The sequence below is a fragment of the Cydia splendana genome, chromosome 23, assembly GCF_910591565.1.
Source record: "Cydia splendana chromosome 23, ilCydSple1.2, whole genome shotgun sequence".
Lineage (NCBI taxonomy): Eukaryota > Metazoa > Arthropoda > Insecta > Lepidoptera > Tortricidae > Cydia > Cydia splendana.
Genome location: NC_085982.1, coordinates 2,506,387 through 2,525,428, shown reverse-complemented (window position 1 = coordinate 2,525,428; position 19,042 = coordinate 2,506,387). Strand labels below are relative to the sequence as shown.

General features: G+C 39.1%; 2 protein-coding genes across 6 annotated transcripts; one reads left to right on the top strand and one right to left on the bottom strand.

Annotated features, from left to right (window-relative positions):
- Positions 1–463: 463 nt before the first annotated feature.
- On the bottom strand, positions 464–9,124 carry LOC134801776 (uncharacterized). Its single transcript, XM_063774370.1, has 5 exons — positions 8,967–9,124; positions 7,706–7,760; positions 6,950–7,372; positions 1,645–1,842; positions 464–831 (listed from the first exon to the last, which is right to left on the bottom strand). Exons 1-5 carry the CDS (start codon positions 8,997–8,999, stop codon positions 713–715), a joined length of 828 nt encoding a protein of 275 aa, XP_063630440.1. The 5' UTR covers positions 9,000–9,124; the 3' UTR covers positions 464–712.
- A 1,711-nt stretch (positions 9,125–10,835) lies between these two features.
- LOC134801946 (uncharacterized) lies at positions 10,836–18,288 on the top strand. 5 transcript variants are annotated; one of them, XM_063774580.1, is made up of 6 exons: positions 10,836–10,931; positions 11,643–11,756; positions 13,188–13,358; positions 16,338–16,385; positions 17,118–17,272; positions 18,112–18,288. In XM_063774580.1, exons 1-6 carry the CDS (start codon positions 10,887–10,889, stop codon positions 18,245–18,247), a joined length of 669 nt encoding a protein of 222 aa, XP_063630650.1. In that variant the 5' UTR covers positions 10,836–10,886; the 3' UTR covers positions 18,248–18,288. The 5 variants fall into 5 exon arrangements, with proteins under 5 accessions (XP_063630650.1, XP_063630649.1, XP_063630652.1 ...); XM_063774579.1 differs by having other exon boundaries at positions 10,837–10,940; XM_063774578.1 differs by having other exon boundaries at positions 10,859–10,955.
- The last annotated feature ends 754 nt before the right edge of the window (positions 18,289–19,042 follow it).

Genomic DNA, 19,042 nt, shown 5'->3' with positions numbered 1-19,042 from the left:
TGGCAAAAAGCCGGGATTACGCGAGGAAGATGATACGTTGGAGGCGAAATGATTAGATCCTTTACCTCTTCTCAATGTTGTTGATCGAGGTGACATAGTAGGTAAAACTTAGTTTGGTCAATTGTAATTTTTGAGAGGTCAAATTGACCCTCTATTTGAGAGAACCAGATGTCGGGCTCCTCGGTCCAAAGGGATGGTATTTTAACGCTGGCTCACTCGAAAATCTGTGGAAAATGGCGAAATCCTGTTTTTAAAATACGATCTATAGAAATTGCGGATCTAGTGGTATTGACCACTCGTTTTCATTTCGATTAGAATTTAATGCCTAGTAGTGCAGACAGTATTGAAGGGAGCCACATGAAATCGAGCGCTCGAAATTCAAAAATCGGTCCCCTGACTGGTGGACCCACAGTGTGGAAGCCGTGAACCAGCAGTGAACTTCGGGTTAGTAACAATAAAATAGTTCTTGTAACTTGACAGCTTTTTATTTTCCTTCACACAGTATTTATACAGGAAGTTAAAAATACCAATAATGTGGAAATAAATAATTATTGACGCAACAGGGCACCAACGGTAGGTATTTATTAAAATTTTAAAATAAACGATTAGACAAAAAATGCTACGAATGCTATTTTCTTGACTTGATAGAACGTAGACAGTCGGCACAGGCATTTTTTTTACATGGACGCCGCTCGAGCGACTTGTTGGCACACTAGTTGAGCGGTCTGCCGATTTGGCACGTAAGCGGGCAGGACAGGATGTCCCGCTGTACGCACTTGCACTCGCAGAGCATGCCTGTTTCAATCACCTGTCCAGGGTCGCATTTGTATTCTGTAACAGACATTAGCATTTATTTTAATTAATATTTAACAGCCTCCAGTCATCAAGACACGATTCGAGTCTATATATTTAGCTTTCACGATGTCATAAACTGTTTCACGTCTGTATTACTCGGTCACGGCGATAATTTTATTGTCCTATTTAGAGTTTGACCTTTGACCACACTCTAAGGGCGAGCAGGACGTGTTTGCACATGTACCCTATTCAAATCAGTTTCGGATTCTATAATAGATATAACGTACGAGTATTACGGATTCAGTATAGAAAGAGATGGTGCTGCCACGTACACAACTATAGAACGAATAAAATTATTCTGCAAATTTTTGTGTCATAGGCGTGTATGTACAGTCAGATATAGAGAAAAGGTACCCCTAACATAGAAGTTTGTATACAAAGGTGCTAGGCTAATAGTATGACTGACATCGAATTATTATTTTATACTTTTATGCATGTGAGAAGTGAGTAGCGCAATATTTTAATTTGTGTTTAGAACAAATCCATACATTTGTGATTAGTAGAAGTTGGAAGAACTCGCACGAAACACTTAATCATTATCAATCATGATGTGTACCTAAACCGCCCGGCTATCACATTGATTGAAGTCGCATCAAATAAATGTGAACATCGCCTTAGACTCAGGATCCCACGTAGCGAGATGAGTGTAGACTTGGAGAGGGACCTCTTTCTCCAAGTCTACACTCATCTCGCTACGTCTTTCTTTTGCTTTCTCGCCAAAATTTTGCATTTTGATTCCATACAATATGATCCAGGTACTCGTATTTACTAGGTACAAATAAAACTCACCACTAAAATGCGTTTCAACGCCTAAAACATAATCGTTATACGTAATCGGGTCCATCTCGGTGGCCAGTAACCCGTGGTCCTTGCACTTGAACGGCGAGCACAGCATCATGGCCTTCTCGTAGATGCACGTGCACATCTCACAGCCGTACTTATCTTGGATCCGCACGTATCTGGTGTATATGCATTTATCGACAAAACCTGTGATAAATTTAGCTTAGGTATTATGAGCTTAAATATAGTCTTACTGGTTATGAAGCTTTTTTGCCCGAAAGCTGCACTTTAGGAGGAAAGCAAGCCGCTTTGCACGATGATAGTGGAGGCCCATTAAAACAATTTTTTTCGAAGAACCAGTCATTTCGTCCTTTAGGAGACGAGGTGAAGCGAGGTCTATTATAAACAGAAAAAAAATCGACAATTGTAAGAAAATGACTTGCTACATAGTAAAAAAAATTAAAACAAAATATGTCAATTCAATAATAATGTAAAAAAATTGAAATCCTATTACACTTTATTTTTGCAAATAGTGTGTTCCATATAGAAAAAAAGTCTACAAAAAGCACTAAATGATAAAATCAAACATATTTTTTATCGTATATTGAAAACCGCATCAAAATCGGTTAAGCCATTTATGAGATTCAAGTTTTAGAATTTGGCTAAGTTTTATTTACTTGGCGATAGTACTGTCATATTCTTGAGTCGAGACTTTTGATTCTGTTAATGACCAAGTTTATGCGCTGTAGGTTGTTAGGATAAGAAAGGATACACATGTTGAAGTGTTTGTGTTTTGATGCCAGTGGAAGATGGCCCTTCGTGGACCAGAAACTCTTCCAGGCTTTTTCGATGCGTCGATCGATTTCCTTGGACTGCTTATTATCGAAGCATGTTATCTCGCCCAAGCAGGTGTATTCGTCAACGAAATTGTATATCCTGCCCATCTACCGTGATCCTACGTTTCACGCCATTGACCATTAACTGGGTTTTTGTCCTGTTCATTTCGAATCCGACTTCAAGACTTGCTGGTCTAAGGTCTTCTAACATTTTATCTAAATGAGGTGCAGTGTGGGGGAAGACAAGACTAGGGCGTCGGAAAAACGCAGGTTTGTTAATGTCAACCTTATTTCGCCGACGTCAATGCCCATTGTTTCCCATTTAGCCACCAGCTTCTGGACGATTTCCTGTAGGCTAGAGGTAAACAGCTTTGGAGATAGTGGGTCGATCATCCTGTTTGACTCCTTTTTGGATGCAGAATTAGGGCCGGGAACTTGCAGTACATTTGCGGTAGATGGTTCCGATGAACTCGTGCCTATAACGCTGCTCGCGTTGCTTCGCTGTGTGGCTAACGATGCGTCTTGCACTAAACATGCGCCGGCCCTGGGGTCGCCCCTTTTTCACGTAGGCATCATTGTCCTAACTTATTGATAGTTTTGTTTGCCTCAGCACACTAAGAGCCGCTTGTCTCTACGGCTACTGGTACCTACTCGTATGTACAAATTCGTAGGCAGGCTCCAAATTGGAATAATTCGCTCGTTTAAGTTTTGCTGCATTTTCGTCGGCTGCTCTAACGCGCCCCGTGGACTGAGGTGTGAAGGAGCAAGTGTGCTTACACACGTCGCATCCCAAATGAGGCTGTGTTTTCGCGCTCACGGAAGCAGTGTCAATTTAGGCCGTGACAGAACACGCATGTCGGATGTCCAGCGTCCAGTAGTAGCATCCTGAAGTACCTTCTACCTTTATTAAGCTTATTTGGTCCCCTAGAAACCATGTCATTAAATTGTATGATGCACATAAAGAGCACTGAACGGTTTTTTACAGTAAAGAACAAACTTGTAACTAACCTTCCCTCAACTCAAGCTGCACTTCACAAACATAACTTGCATGCAGCGTACCAAGGCGAATAGACCTTTTCAGGAATACGTACCCAAAGGGTAAAAACGGGACCCTATTACTAAAACTCCGCTGTCCGTCTGTCCGTCCGTCTGTCCAAACGGACAGAACTGGTAAACACCAGGCTGTATTTCATGAGCCGTGATAGCTAGGCAGTTGAAATTTTCACAGATGATGTATTTCTATTGCTGCTATAATAACAAATACTAAAAACAGAATAAAATAAATATTTAAGTGGGGCTCCCATACAACAAACGCAATTTTTTTGCCGTTTTTTGCGTAATGCTACGAAACCTTTCGTGCGCGAGTCCGTCTCGCACTTGGCCGGTTTTTTGTGAATATATACACATAGTTTAAAATAGATAAAGTAAATACCCAAATATACTTAAAATTTACTATGATTTACGGGCTTCTTGGTCTATAAAATAAATAAATAAAACTAAGCCAACTTCTGAAACATGGATCTCATAAACTGCTTAGCCGATTTTGATGCGGTTTTCAGTATATTATGAAAAATGTGTTTAATTTTATGGTATAGTACTTATTTTTGAAACATTATTCAATGTGGAAGCCACTATTTGCACAAATAAACCGTAAAAGGAAAAAATAGGTTTTCAATATTTTCACACTATTGTTGTTTAAAAATATTATGTTTTTTTTTATAATAAAAAATGTACTTTTCTTTCAATTGACACAAAATTTAACGAAATCGGATGATCCGTGAAACTTGTAGATTTTTTTTTCTGTTTCTAACAGACCTTGCTTCACCTCGGCTCCTAAAGGACGAAATTACTGGTTCTTCGAAAAAAAATGTTTTAATGGGCCTTCACTATCATCGTGCAAAGCGGCTTGCTTTCCTCCTAAAGTGCAGCTTTTTTTTTTTCATAACAAGCATGACTAATAGGTAGATGGGGAAAAATGGTACCATTTAGGTATTTTTCGAAAAACCATCAACTTTTGGGTCATTTAGACTCAGAAACAACTACTGAATGAGACAAAGAAAAACAGGGTCCCCAGTTTTTTATACAAATTTTGGGTGTCAGTTTTGTAACGAAAATGCGTTACAAAACAGAATTTTTTTTTTGGACACATTTTTTTTCTTTTAAGTCGAGCCTTTTAAGTCCACACACATAGTTCTGAGTAGAAATAATCCAAAAGTTGATGGATTTTCGAAAAAAAGTAAATGGTACCTACACTTTTAAGTGAAAATGCCCAGATATCATACACTAAAAAAACGCAAGTCCCGAACCCGCGTCTTCAGCTTACGCGGCTAACGTCCTGACCACTAGACCACCCGGCCAACGGCGGTACCCGTCCCAAATTCTCTGGTGTATGCTATCTTTGAAATTAAAAGGGCGAGCAGTAGGTACATGCTTGCACCTCCTATTTAATACGAATCCTTTACTGGATTACGGTATAGCGAGAGAGATGATGCTGACATCTATCCTACTAGGGAACAAACCAAATAATGATTAAATATCAAATCATTTATTTGCAAAAATACAGTCAAGTGAATGTTGTCAAATACATTTTATAGAACAGTGTATTCAGCCAGCTAATGGGCAATTGGGCATAGCGATAGCGGTACAGCCTGAAATTCGGGAATCAGCTGCAAATGGTGTTAAAGGTATGAAAATCGGCACGATTAATCTTTAGGCTATTTGAATCAATTTGACCCGTAGCACCAAAAAAAAAACGGAAAGGAGTTATGACGTCATCTTTTTTTTGTATGGAAAATAAAAAAATTTTGTTCAGAAACCCATCGTGTGTGGTATTGAATGAAAGGGCATTGTGAGCCGGTTCCAAAAATATATCACATTATTATATTTCCGTCACTTGCATTCAATTAAAATAAAAATAATTTTCAAAACATACCAAGTTTGGGCTCCTCCAGATACGAAACCGTTGCATTATTTTTTGTAAAATATACCTCAAGTAATACCCAATACCCTTATATCTAACCCCAAGAAATTAATTTCGAAAATATTTAGTTTTAGTATTTTTTTGTTATTTTTTAATATTACAAATTGTGATCTATCAATCTATCAATGAAACGGCCTCCTAGCCTAGTCGATAGTAACCCTGCCTATGAAGCAAGAGGTCCCAGGTTCGAATCCTGGTAAGGGCATTTATTTGTGTGTTCATCATCATCATCACACAAATAAATGCCCTTACCAGAGCTTGTATATATGTGCATAATGTTATTAAATATTTATCACCCAAAATCATCATTCAAAAGTCAAATCTACCAGCAAACATAAGAAAACAACTCAAAATTTGCATTTGATTACTTTGCCTCACATGTGAATAATGTGAATAACTTTGCTATCAGTTTTTAAAGTGCAAAGTAAGCCTTTCCGAGCTGGTGTGGTGAAAACGCTTTTTGCACGCAAGGCTGTGTTTAATTGCTGATATGAGATTTTGTGTCGCTGCCGCGCACTATTATAAACGGGAAATTGATTTATATTTAATTTAACATACATAGCAATTTCAAAAATATATAAACATGGCACAGTTACTATTTTCAAATTAATAAAATATGGCTTGCATGAGTCAAGTATTTTTATGCCACAAGCAGAACGCAAACACTTCTTTTGAGCCTTAAATATCAATTCCCGATCGGTTAAGTTGCCCCAGAACATGATACCATAACGCAATGTTGCTGTTACATATGCGTGATAGGCAGTAGGTACCTCAGGCCGACTTACGATTTTATTTAAATTATACAATGCATATGAAAAACTATTTATCTTCTTACGTATAGTGTCAATCTGGGTTTTCCATGTCAATTTATTAGGTAAGTATGTTATATTATTTCGCGTATCATGAAACAAAGTAGTGGGAAAGAATATTTTTGATACCTATAAACATTTTTATTGCTGATTATACTTTGACCTTTTTAGTGAGCCTAATATTAATGTGTTTGTGTTTTTCCAACGAAGAGTTCTTTGGGCTACCTTCCGACTACATGGTCAGATCAGCTCTATGATAGGTACGTATTATTGCACTATTGGATTACGGAAGTAGGCATATTTAATTACACAAACGGGTCTACCGCCGTATAATTTAATTGAAACGTCGGAATTAGTTGTACAAACCGACGTTTAGAGTCCTGTACATAATAATATACCAGTGGGCTCAGAAAACTAAGCTCCATCATTGTAATTGTATAATGTACCATCGCCCATACTATTAACTAGACCTTATGCCTTTTATAATAAGGTCCACCGATGTACAGTTAAGAGTGTTGCTATTTGTACTTTTATTATCACGTGATGAAACACATGTTTTGAATTCACCTGACAGACTGTATTTTTTATTTTTTATTTATTTATAATAATAAAATACGCATGCACAATGGTGTCTGGTAAGAGTCACAATAAGTTGCAATGCATAATAGGTATTACTTGAGTCAATTTACCTTTACGCATTTTCTGTCGCTCCGGACGTATTTTCTGTCGCTCCTGACGTATTTTCGCTTCAGCTGCTTCTTGATCAGGTTTCTCATCTGAAGCATATACCACGTCCGCATGGCGTGTCACTGATTCAATTTCGTAATTGTTTTCATTTTGCCCTTTCTCTTTATATTCTTGTGGTGTCGCTGATTCTGCATCGTCATTGTTTTCATTTTCATATTCTAAAGTGTTATTGCTTTTTACTGATGTACTGTTGTTATTTTCATATTCTGAGGAATATTCTACTGATGTTCTATTGTCAGTGACATTTTCTGAAGTCACTGTGGCAATTTCAGTTAGATTAGCGCTGTTAGTTATATTTTCTGGATTTGGGATATATGTTGTTTTATTATTGTATTCATCGGAAGCGTACATAGGTTCTTCTTCATCTGGAGCAAATGCGGAAGCGTGGGAATTAGAGAACATTAATAGACTGTTACATCTGTCTCTTTTAGTCCTAACTATCATCATATTACTATCATCAAAGTTAGTCGAGAAGTTAAAAAACTATATTTTTTACCCGTCGAACGCCCACCATACTACAAATTGATGCAAAGCAATTTGACCCATATTGATCTGTAGTAACACACGTCTGATACTGAGTCGTTACGACCCAAATTGAGTTAACATCACACGTGTGACAGTAGGGCGCTTCACGGGTTAATTGCACCCAAACTGTGTTAATGTACGTATAATTAGTACATATAGGTACCATTACTTACTTCCAGTTAGTTCCCCTGGAAACCCAAAAGCCGCAATTATAAGCATCACCTGCAACTGAATTTTCGTTCTTATTAGAAACTCCATCGCTGGCTAACTCAACTCAGTTTCAAAATAAGCGATTACTAAAAAATCTGTATTAATTTATGCTTAATAATAAATGGTCATTCATTTGTATGCTAGTTTGTTTCACAATGCTTCTATGAAATTAATTTATTTAGTCGTATAGCATTAATACAATTCATGGTAGCTTTACAAATTTACAAATTAATATTTAGGTTCTTCACCCAATGGGCTGCGTTTTCGCTTAGCTTAAGTAAGTCCAGAGGATCTCCTGATTACTTTCTTTTGTGCACTCGTGGACAATATGGAAAATGGACTGTACAGGTCCATGATAGTCGTACTTCGGTGTATCTCGCCACCCACACTTTAAAGCATAAATTCTCCAGATCGCCCGCTTCCAGTGCGGAGTCTATTTATTTGGCACCATTCCCGTTCTGGAGCAAAAAAGCCTTGCGGTTTGTGGATGGGGTCGTAGGATATTGATAACATTGGATGCCCTGGGCAAGTTGGCAATCCAGTCCTCTCTTCAAATGGAGCAAATTTAACATCAAGGATAAATATAATACTTACGTAACAATTTAATATTTAAATTTATTTATTTTAAATTATTAATTAATATCTAATAAAAAATAAATTAAGGATTAATATCCTTGATGTTAAAGCTGCTCTCTTTAAGTTGGTGTGCCGTATTTTATGGTGGATGTCGGGATTTTAAGCGTAGCCTAGGCGGACAGAAAAATTCCGAGTAGACGGGCAGCTTGGGATTTGAAGCAATTTTGTTTACTTCCTCTAGCTTGGGCTTGTTGTCTCCTAAGATGCAGCGCAGCAATGTGCCGGAGACCGGGCCGAGGCCAGGCCGGAGCTTCCAGCGCGGCGCTTTGTTTTCTATGGAAAGCACCACGAGATCACCTATCAGCCGCTATAGAAAATGACATATCGAACGCCTCGGCCCGGGCTCGGCCCGGTCTAGCATGAGACATTCTTAAATAATCCTTAAAATTAATAACGTGCTTATTTATAACGTTTTCAAGGCAAAAACATAATTTTTCGGAAAATTTTTGGTTTGAATTCTTTTCGAATAAATCGAAAGTGTTTCAAGGCCACCGATTCGCCGCAGCCGTCGACCAATTTTGACCGACGCGTGCCGGCGCTGGCTAAATGCCTATCGGCGCTCATATCTAATAGGTACGAAAAACTTACGCAGAATACAGCAATATAATGGCAGGGACTCATTTTCTTATTTAAGTATATCAAGAAACAACTTGAAATTCTGCTTCACTAGCAGAACGAATTTAACCGATGACTATCATAATTAACTTCTGAGATGAATTTGTTCAGCCACTGTCACACTTGCTGTAGGTTTTTATTCCTATTGAGGCGTATACAAAATAAATCATGAATAAACTTATTTTTAGGGTTCCATTTCCAAAATGCCAAAACGGAACGGTTATAGTTTCATCATGTCCGTCTGTCGGTATGTTACAGCCATTTTACTCGGAAACTATAAGGTATTCCCTTCGAGCAACACCGGCTTCCGACACATCGGAAGGGAGGGGCCCAAGCGATATCTCACCGTACAAATCTTTCTGCCATTTTTTGCGGGGGGAAAGGTGCACACAGTTGCACTTCTCACACACTTACATACAAAATCCAATCTGTAATGACGACACAAATACATAGAAAATGACACACGTCAAAGACAAATCTTGCAAACCTCGATCTCTTTATGTGTACGGACGAGTCACAAGTGTCACAACACGCACACTAACACATTTACGTCAAAGAATTTTATTGTATTCTGAGAGATGAGAAGTCGGATTTGTAGCTCGACCGATCCGCAATTTGTACTGGGCGAGCAAAATCAATAAATCCAACAATTACATGAGACTAAAATATAATAATTGTGTTTAAATGTAATTAAACGTATGATATGTAAAAAAAATATTACATGTGAAATGTAACACCTTCTTTTTGTAAATTTGATGTCCCCGACCTCTTTTTAGGACAAAAAACCGAGCAATTAGGCATTTTTTCTGCTGCTGTGTTCACGCGCGCGTCTGGACTCGGTCTAGTGAAAAATCCGAGCGCAACTAGTTTTATTACCGGCGCTAGATCAGTTGATCTTGTACCTAGGCAGAGGGGAAATAGTGCGAATGCCGCCTCCCTTCCGTGTTGCTCGAAGGGTATTCCGGATGAAATAACATAACAAAACAATCCATAAGCATAGCCAATAATAATAATACAGTTATTTTGAAAGTTTAAATATGCTAGCAGACGCAGAGATTATCTTTGATTTTAGATGACTCATGACACGGCATAGCCATGATATTTGGTTGAAGTCAATCTCATATGGAGTAAGTACCGTAAAATCCCGGCGGAGACGGCCGAAAATGCAAAGGTGAGGAATTGGGGATACTTCCACAACTTACTGTACTCAGTGGTCTCGGTGCCGAGTACAGTTGAGTTGTGCGTCATTACTTTTCGGAGACCTTTCAAAGAGACTCAGGGACCACTTAGAAACGCAACTGGAGACGCAGAGCTGACAGTAACCTCGCTCAACGCATTAGTCTCGCAGTTCAGCGGGGTACTTAATGCAGCCGGCATCTTCGGAACCATACCACAGAGGCCTTTTTTAAATTTAGTGTAGTAATAATTTTATGTTTAGGTTAATGTTCATTTTAAGTTGTTTTTTGGATTGTTTCTGACATGTATTTATTGTATTGAATTATTGGAATAAAATAGAGATCCAATACTAGAGACTGTCCGTGATTTCATCTGCGTGGGATGACGATGATTATGATTGATAAAAAGTATCCTATGTCCATCCTCCGGCCTTGAACTCTCCATATCAAATTTCATATAAGTCGGTTCAGAGGTTCAAGCCTAAAGAGGTAACAGACAGATACTTTCGCATTTACAGTATTAGTAGGGATTATGTACTTATTACCAGTAGGTATATACAAATTTATGAGGCTAAAATCAAATCTAAGTATTTATTAGATTTATACCTACTAGTTTTTGTAAACATCGCTTATCGCTATGCTTAAAATTGATTCCTACACGCATTCTAGAATGTATACTGTATAGACATCTTCATGTTATAGTGTATCAATTGCAATCATGTGTATCTATACAGGATTCATCATGAGTTTGTTAACTATTAGTGTGCATGAGGTACATTCTAAGATGGTATTTAATCAAATTTCTGGTTGCACATAACAAAAGTTCTTGAAGTTTACATTCTTATTGGAACTGCAGCAGCGATTTCTTAGATGAATTGTAGTTGTTGCTCATTTAATCAAGAAAGCGCTGCTGGCCTAGCGGTAAGAGCGTGCGACTTCCAATCCGGAGGTTGCGGGTTCAAACCCCGGCTCGTAGGTACAATGAGTTATTTCAGAACTTATGTACGAAATATCATTTGATATACCAGTCGCTTTTCGCTGAAGGAAAACATCGCGAGGAAACCGGAATTATCCCAATAAAGTCTAGTTTTCGAACTTTAAAGGCTACATTATTATTGTGAGCGCAGCTGTATTGCTGATGCAGCATTGCAGCACATGCTGTAGAGGGACACGGGTGATGTATATCAGTTTCCTTAATAAATTGGTTGGCATATTGCTTCGCTATAAAACTTTCATCCCCATCATTCATTTTATGAAGAAAATGATTTTATACGTAGGTACCATAGTCGGATAAACAGACCAATTCAAACGTAGGTATTTGACATCAGAATAATAATAATTTTAATCGTGTTAGTTAGTCATCGTGCGTCTCACCTCACCCGCGCCAATACATGTACGTACATGTACAAGTGAAATGCACGATAACTGAATTATATTGGCCTGAAAGTTTAACGATCTTCTTGTTGCCTTTCAGATATCCGGAGAGTTAAGACCCGTAAAAACTGTTTCACGGGACTATTACGATGACACTACTAGAGAGGTTTTTGGAAAACAGCTAGAACAACTCGAGTCTGTTGAGGACGTTGAGGTAAAGCACGAAGAATATAGTATACATTCACCCGCCATGCCTGTCACTGTCGCACGCGCATAAATTGTCGTCCCGCTCGCATTGACTGCCTGCGTCATCGGAGGGACAGCAATATATCTAAATATGCGCGTGCGATAGAGATAGGAACAGGCGGGTCAATGTCCGAAATTCTTAGTAATTAGCGTCACTTTCTATTGAGGTAGGTACTCTACTAATACTTTGCCGATGGAGCTACTTTACTAAGCGCCACTCGCACCATCCCACTAACCCGGGGTTAAGCGGTTAAACCGTTAACTCAGTGTCAAATTGTACTGATAACTATGGTAACTCCAGGTTTAACGGGTTAGGGGTGCTACGGACAGGAAACCTCCCAGAGTGCCAGGTCCCTTCTCATTCCTGTTGATCAGTTGATCCGGGGGAAAGGTAAGGGTTCTTGGACGGTGCGCCCCGGGGGCAACGGTAAGTAATCTCTTGATTTTCAAGTAATTCCTTACCGGTGCTGCTAATGTCCTGTCGTGGGGGGGTTGAGGGGGTTCCGCACAGGGTGTTCTCTCATTGAGGGAGAGTTCACCCGAGTGTGTGCTGGAGGGGGGCCTTCGGGCCGGGCGGCTGCGGTCGCGGATGAGGCCTTCGGGCCGGGCGCCTTCGGGCGCGTGAGGGCACAGGAATGCCGCTGCCCTGTATAAAACTGCGGTCCCCGTAACTGTCTAGGCAGAGGGCCTATGATGACGGCCGGGGGGGTTGCCACTGCTGGCCGGCGCCGGCGTGGTGGCCACGAGGATGACCACCTCTATAAAAAATCGCTAAGACAACCTGAGGGGGTGGAACCCGGGGTTTTTCCATCTCCTCCCGGCGTGGAGGTTGTCATGAGGGATCAGTGTGTGGTGTCGCCCTGCATACTACCTTCGAGAGGGGGAGCTTCGGCTCCAGGGCCTTCGGGTCCAAGGAGGGGACAGCCTCGGCTGTCGGCAGCAGGCGGTGTTCGCGGTAGAATGCTCTGCGATCCCGTGTTCACCGTCACCATTGCTGCGAGACGGGCATACCGTGGAGGGTTTAGTCGGTATTTGGCCCCTTGGCCACGAGTCCGACATATCCATCCTAGTTCCCCGGCTAGGCGGAATGCCTAAATGCATTACTCCACGTAAAAAAAAAAAAAAAAAAAAAGTTTAACGGGTTAACCACGGGGTATTGGAATGGTACAAGTGACGCTAAATAGTAAACGACTCCAATCATAAGCTTAGCGATTTATCTTCCCTTAACCCTTTATAGAGTACACTTAGCGCCACTTGCATTATCCTACTAATCCAGGGTTAACCGTTTAAACCTGGAGTTACCATGGTTACCGTACAATTTTACACTGGGTTAAAAGTATAACCGCTTAACCTCGGGTTAATGGGATGGTGCAAGTGGCCGTTACACTTCTATTTACAGATATCTTCCGAAAACTCAGCTGAAACGTTAATCGGTGCTTCATATTGGGATGAAATGAATACTGAAGAGGTTAACGATTTAGCTCCAAGAGGGATGCAAATACCGACGAAGAAGAAATTATGCATATTAACTCCGGAACGACAATTCTGTGTGGAGCACTTGAAACAAATTGTAAAAAAATTATAAAAAAATATTTAAGCAATATTTTTTTCATCTCTCCTATTTGGAAAGTTCAACTTTCATATGCGGATAGTCGGGTGGAAAATTGCATTTCCCACGGTGGAAAGTATATTTTTTTTACTTGTGCTTCGAGCAACGGCTAACAACATAATGCTATACAGTTAAAAGCTCTCATATATTACCTTCCGCATTTTAAGACCAAATATTATCGAAATTAAATATCAATTGCATTACATTATTTAAAAAAAGTTAGTAAATCAATATAAATGGCGATGAATGTTTAAAATATTATCATTACATTACATTGATTCATTTTCACTTATTTTAAGGCGCGTACCTATACATTAAGGACGTTTAAGACACATCCCAATTTAAGATCGGATTATACCTATATATATGGTTTTAGGACAGTTTTCCGTTCAAAATGTAGATGGCGCCAATTCCACTGCCTAATTCTCTTAACCGTGTGACGGTTATTTATAGAGTTGTGCCGTTCTCGAGAAAGTTCTCTGTTTTGTATGGGGAATGTTCTCGCTCAAAAATATTTCCCATAGTAAGCAGAGAACATTCTAAAGAACGGCACAACTCTAGTTATTTATGATGTTAGTTAGTTTTTAAGACTAAACTAATAACGTTAATTCACTGAATTATGTTAACTAATAAAATTAACTAGCATAGCCTAATAAAACATGGTCTTCTCTTCCCAGAGTGACACAAGCCCTACGTCACAATAACATTGCCACTTTGTATAGCGCTATTGCATACTATTTTATAGCGCTTTCGCATGATGACGTAGGCTTGTGTCAGTTACGTGGTCGGAAGAGAGTACCAGGCGGAGTATATTAATATACCTACCATGCTAAGTAGTAACACTACGTTACAACCGCCAAAAGAAATATTACATGTAATATACCTACATTTCTTGTGTTTGACACTTGTCATAGTCGAAATGAAAAGTAAAGTGTTTAACTCTGGTAAAAGTAACCATCTCACTCTCAAACTATATCTCGGGGATTGTGTTCACTTTCCACCCTTGATTAACAGCCTATTATGTATTTGGATTTATACTTAGGGTATGCCTATAAAAAAGATACTTAACAAACTCAAACCTGTCGACTGCCGACCGACTGGTGGCCGCCCGGTAGTTCGGCCCAGATACCGCTGGAGAGACAGTGTGGAAGCGGATCTGCGTCAGCTTCAAGCCGATAATTGGAAGGAAACGGCGCAACATCGGGAAAAGTGGAGTGTTCTCGTTTCGGAGGCCAACTGCCAAGACCCTCTTTGGGTCGTTGAGCCATGATAGCCATAGTAGTTAGTCTGGCCTAGTGGGTAGGTGCCCTATTGATATTCCGAGAAAAATTACGCCGATTTTTGTTTCGCCGACAACAATTCGCAGACGGGTTATTTGGCAGAGTAACGATTGGCCGAATCTCATTACGCATAATACATAGTCGTTTGCGAAAGTAGTCAATAAGCAGAACATTGATACGCATATTTACTATTCGTAGAATAATCATTTAGTAACTGTCATAATCACCCGAGAAACCATTGGTCGAAACACAGTAGGTCGAATGTTGATTCGGCATTAATATTGACTAGCAGAACTTCTCTCTTATTTATGACTAGACATGACTAATCTACACAACAACTTTTAGTTTGAGTCTCATAAACATGGTTTTAGATACTGTTAATTATTTACTTATTTTCACGTAGGTACACAAATGACCATAAAATTAAAATCTATGTTGCATAGATACAATATACCTACCTATGCTTTTGTTCATATTTAGGTAAAAATTGATTAAAATCCAAACCAGAAGCAATCACGGTATTCTATACCGGTACTAGTTTTTTTGTGACACATATCAACAACGGCAGCAGGATGTAAGTATGTGATTCTTAGGTAGTCAACTAACAAGAGGAAAAGGATAGGTAAATATAATATTTTTTTATAAATCATCATTAAGGATAATATTTTATTTCATCCTTTTGGATGTGGGTTTTCTTTATTTTTGCAAAAAGTTTTTGTTTCGAAAATAACGACTTTTATATGTAAAATGTGAAACGTTATTCGACTAAACATTGCTTAAGCGAAACGATTACTCTGCCAAATGGAAATCGTCCAATAATACTTCTGCTAATTTACACAGAAGCGAACTGAACGGTATGTGAACCAAGAGTCTACGTAACGTTAGTCGACCAAAAGTTACATTTACAAATAAATGACTCTGCGAAACGATGTTCGGCGAATCGTTGTCGACGAATCGATAATCTGCTAAAAGTTTCTCGGAGAATCATTAGGTACCCTAGGCCTAATATAATACTAAATAAAAAAAATATTGCATACCTAATTGTTCCATAAATAGTAATTTATGAAATCGTTAATTGATTCGCCACGTTGTAGGTATCCTATTATGAAAGAACATTCATGAGAATCATGAGCTTATTAGCAATTAATCCATGCTTATAATTAAAAATTAATTACTTCCAATTTGCCTATTAATGCTTTATTTTTGTCGTTTATATTGCATTGCCAATTAATTAATCACCAAAAAATCTTATATAACACATGTGTATCGAATTTGGCTGAAAAAATAGTGGTAGTACTTTAAACAAATATAACGTTAAAAACGAAAGAGTTTTCGGAAACTCATTACGGAATCACGGAAGTTATTTAGATTTTCGGTGCAGAAATAGTAAGACAAGAGTGCTCACTCCATACGAGAGTCTAATGTTCAACAACATAAGACTTTCCGGTCGGTGCTACATCTATTGTCACTTGACAGTACTACTGCTGCTACTTAAAGTACTTACTGATAATTCCGCTACTCGATGCTAGATGTCGACTATAAAAATATTAGTCTTTTTGGTACCAAAACTGATGTATGGAGTGAGCAGTATATGTATTTTTTTTCTCTATGACAGTGGTTAATATGTATTTGTTAAATTGATTTATACTTGTATTTTCAGATAGTATCCAAGAACGCAGTTGCAAAACTAGAAGCACAAGTAAATAATGTAAGAATCGTTTTTTGTTTATAATAGGTACTTTTTTTTATATTGGTTAAGGCAAAGATAATTTGAAATAGAGGAATATTGTCAAAGTAAATGATGTAGTTAGTACATTTACTGCCATCTTTCGACCCAAATGATTAATGCTTTTTGACATTGAATAAAAAAACAAATCAGTGAAAAAATAAGGATCAATGTCAAATGGCGTTCTAAAAGTTTTCAATCATTTGTGTGGAAAGATTGGCAGTAAAATAAATGTACTGACTACATAATTTACTTTGACAATATTGGTCTAGTGTAAATTCTCTTTGGTTAAGGTAATGTTAATAAAATTTGACTTGTTAACATACGACCTTTAAATTTATAGATATTTAACGAAATAATGTTATGATCACTGTGTTCCACTGCTGGGCAAATGCCTCCCCCCTCTTTTTCCACTCGTCCCTGTTTAGTGCTATATCTGGCCAGCCTCTCAAAAAGGAATCCAAGTTATCCCGCCATCGCCGACGAGGTCGGCCGGGTCCTCGGTTAGACTTGTGGTTAACTTGGCCCACAAGTCGTCCGGCATTCGGCAGACATCGCCAGCCCAGTCCCATTTCAACTTAGCCGCTTTCCAAGCTACGCTTATTATTTATCTTAGAGCGCAGCGTGGTATTTCGGCCTATAATATAATAAATAATGTATAATGTATATAAATTAACTATTCACATTAATATTAGTTAATATTTATGTCAATAGCTACCGAAGGGACGTTATAGACCGGGTGATGTGGGTGACTCGCAACACTCGGCTGAGTCCAATCGCGAATACCAGATACCGTCGTCGAAAAAGACTCTGTGCATCTTCTCTCCACCCAAGGAGTACTGCGTGGTTCAGATGAAGGACATATCGAGGTTGGTCACACCTTCGACTTAATACACAAATCTTTTTAGGGTTCCGGAATCAAACAGAAACCCGACCAAGAGAAGTCTGCAGACTCTTGATAGCCCACGCAGTGCAAGTGTTATTCATACGTCATAATTTCATAGAAGTTTGACGTTTAAAATTCCGAAAGAAAGAAAATGTGTAATAAATACGTACAATGCGCTGCGAAGGTACATAGTCCCTTTTACTTTGAATGTACTTACTAATAGCACCCGTTTAGCCTCTTGTGACAGAAGGGTAACTACGGAACCCTACATTGAGCATGGCCCGAGATGCTCTTGGCCGGTATTTGAATTATCGCAAAAATTCTTCCTTTCTTAGTAAAAAGATGTACGAAGTGCTGCGAAGGTACTCCCTTTTGTTTGTTAAATATGTAAATCATACTTAATTACTACCTACTAGCCTATTATGATGTGACGGATGGGTAGCTACGGAACCTTACACTGAGCGTGACCTGACTTGCTCATGGCCGTTTTTTACAAGCTTTTATTTAACTTGCCCTGTTAGTTAGTAGCTGACTTCTTGGAAGCTAAATATGATCAGCTTCCGGATTTCCGATCGAGCTAAAATTTTGCATACTTAGGTATGTAAATCGGATGACATGAAGCTGATCTGATAATGGAAACTGGAGGCGCCATGGGAACTCTGTGATAAAACAACGCAAACTAATTGTGTTTGGGGTTGTTAGAATTGTCTTGATGATTATTAGTTACCAGCAGAAAGAAAAGTACAGTCAGCAATAAAAGCTTTCCTGCGTGGACAAAGATGTAAACACTAATCAATAACCGATTTCCCATTGCCATTCCAGCTCGGACCCGCAGGAGGTGATACTCCCGCGCCATGCCGTTGTCGACGACGTTGCCGAAACCGGTGTTGCCGATGACGACAAAGTCGGCGTTTCTGATGAGGATGATGGAAATACCCACAATATTAAGGGCGGGTAGTGACATCGTCAACTAAGGATGTTTACAATAACAGATTTTGACTGCACAGTAAAGTTTAGTTTGATTTCTTTTTCCTTTGCCGAATACGGTATGACAGCCGAACCCCAATACCAAAGGTTTGAAGAGAAGTTTTAGGAATCTTATAGAGCCATAAAAAGTCATAATTTGAGTGAAGTAAGCCCTAAATGGTTTGACATTTTGGGTCAACGCTGCTCTAAAAAGCCGCATGTAGCACTAAAGAGCCGCATATAGCTCTAAAGAGCCGCATATAGCTCTAAAGAGCCGTATGTAGCTGGCGAGACGCAGTTTGCGTATATAATATAACGAAATTGGTAAAATAATATAACGGTGTAGCTGACTATGACTATTTTCTGATCTGTCAGCATCATGGAGAAATAAGTAAGCTTATAATCATATATATGTCGTAGTCAGATCGTATAATCCGCCGTATTACATTACGGCTAGCCGTTATCAAAAACAGGGGCGTTTTGAAATGCGGCGGTTCGACGATTAGCCGGATTGTCATTGCGATACGTTCTTCAATAAGGCGGCCAACGTTTAGCCGCATCGTACTACTATTTTAGATTGTAGAGTGACCAGTTCTTTCGGTCGCCTACGTAACCGGAGTTTGACAATGTTTGCAATTTAATTTATTTTTACCATGGTCCCACCGCACTACATGTGTTTCTTTTCCAAAACATTTCCTTCACAACTTAAATAGACGGAGCCCCGCAAGCGGGGCTCCTATTTCTGGGCGGTTTGCCCTTCGGGCATCTGAAGCTACCTAACGAACCT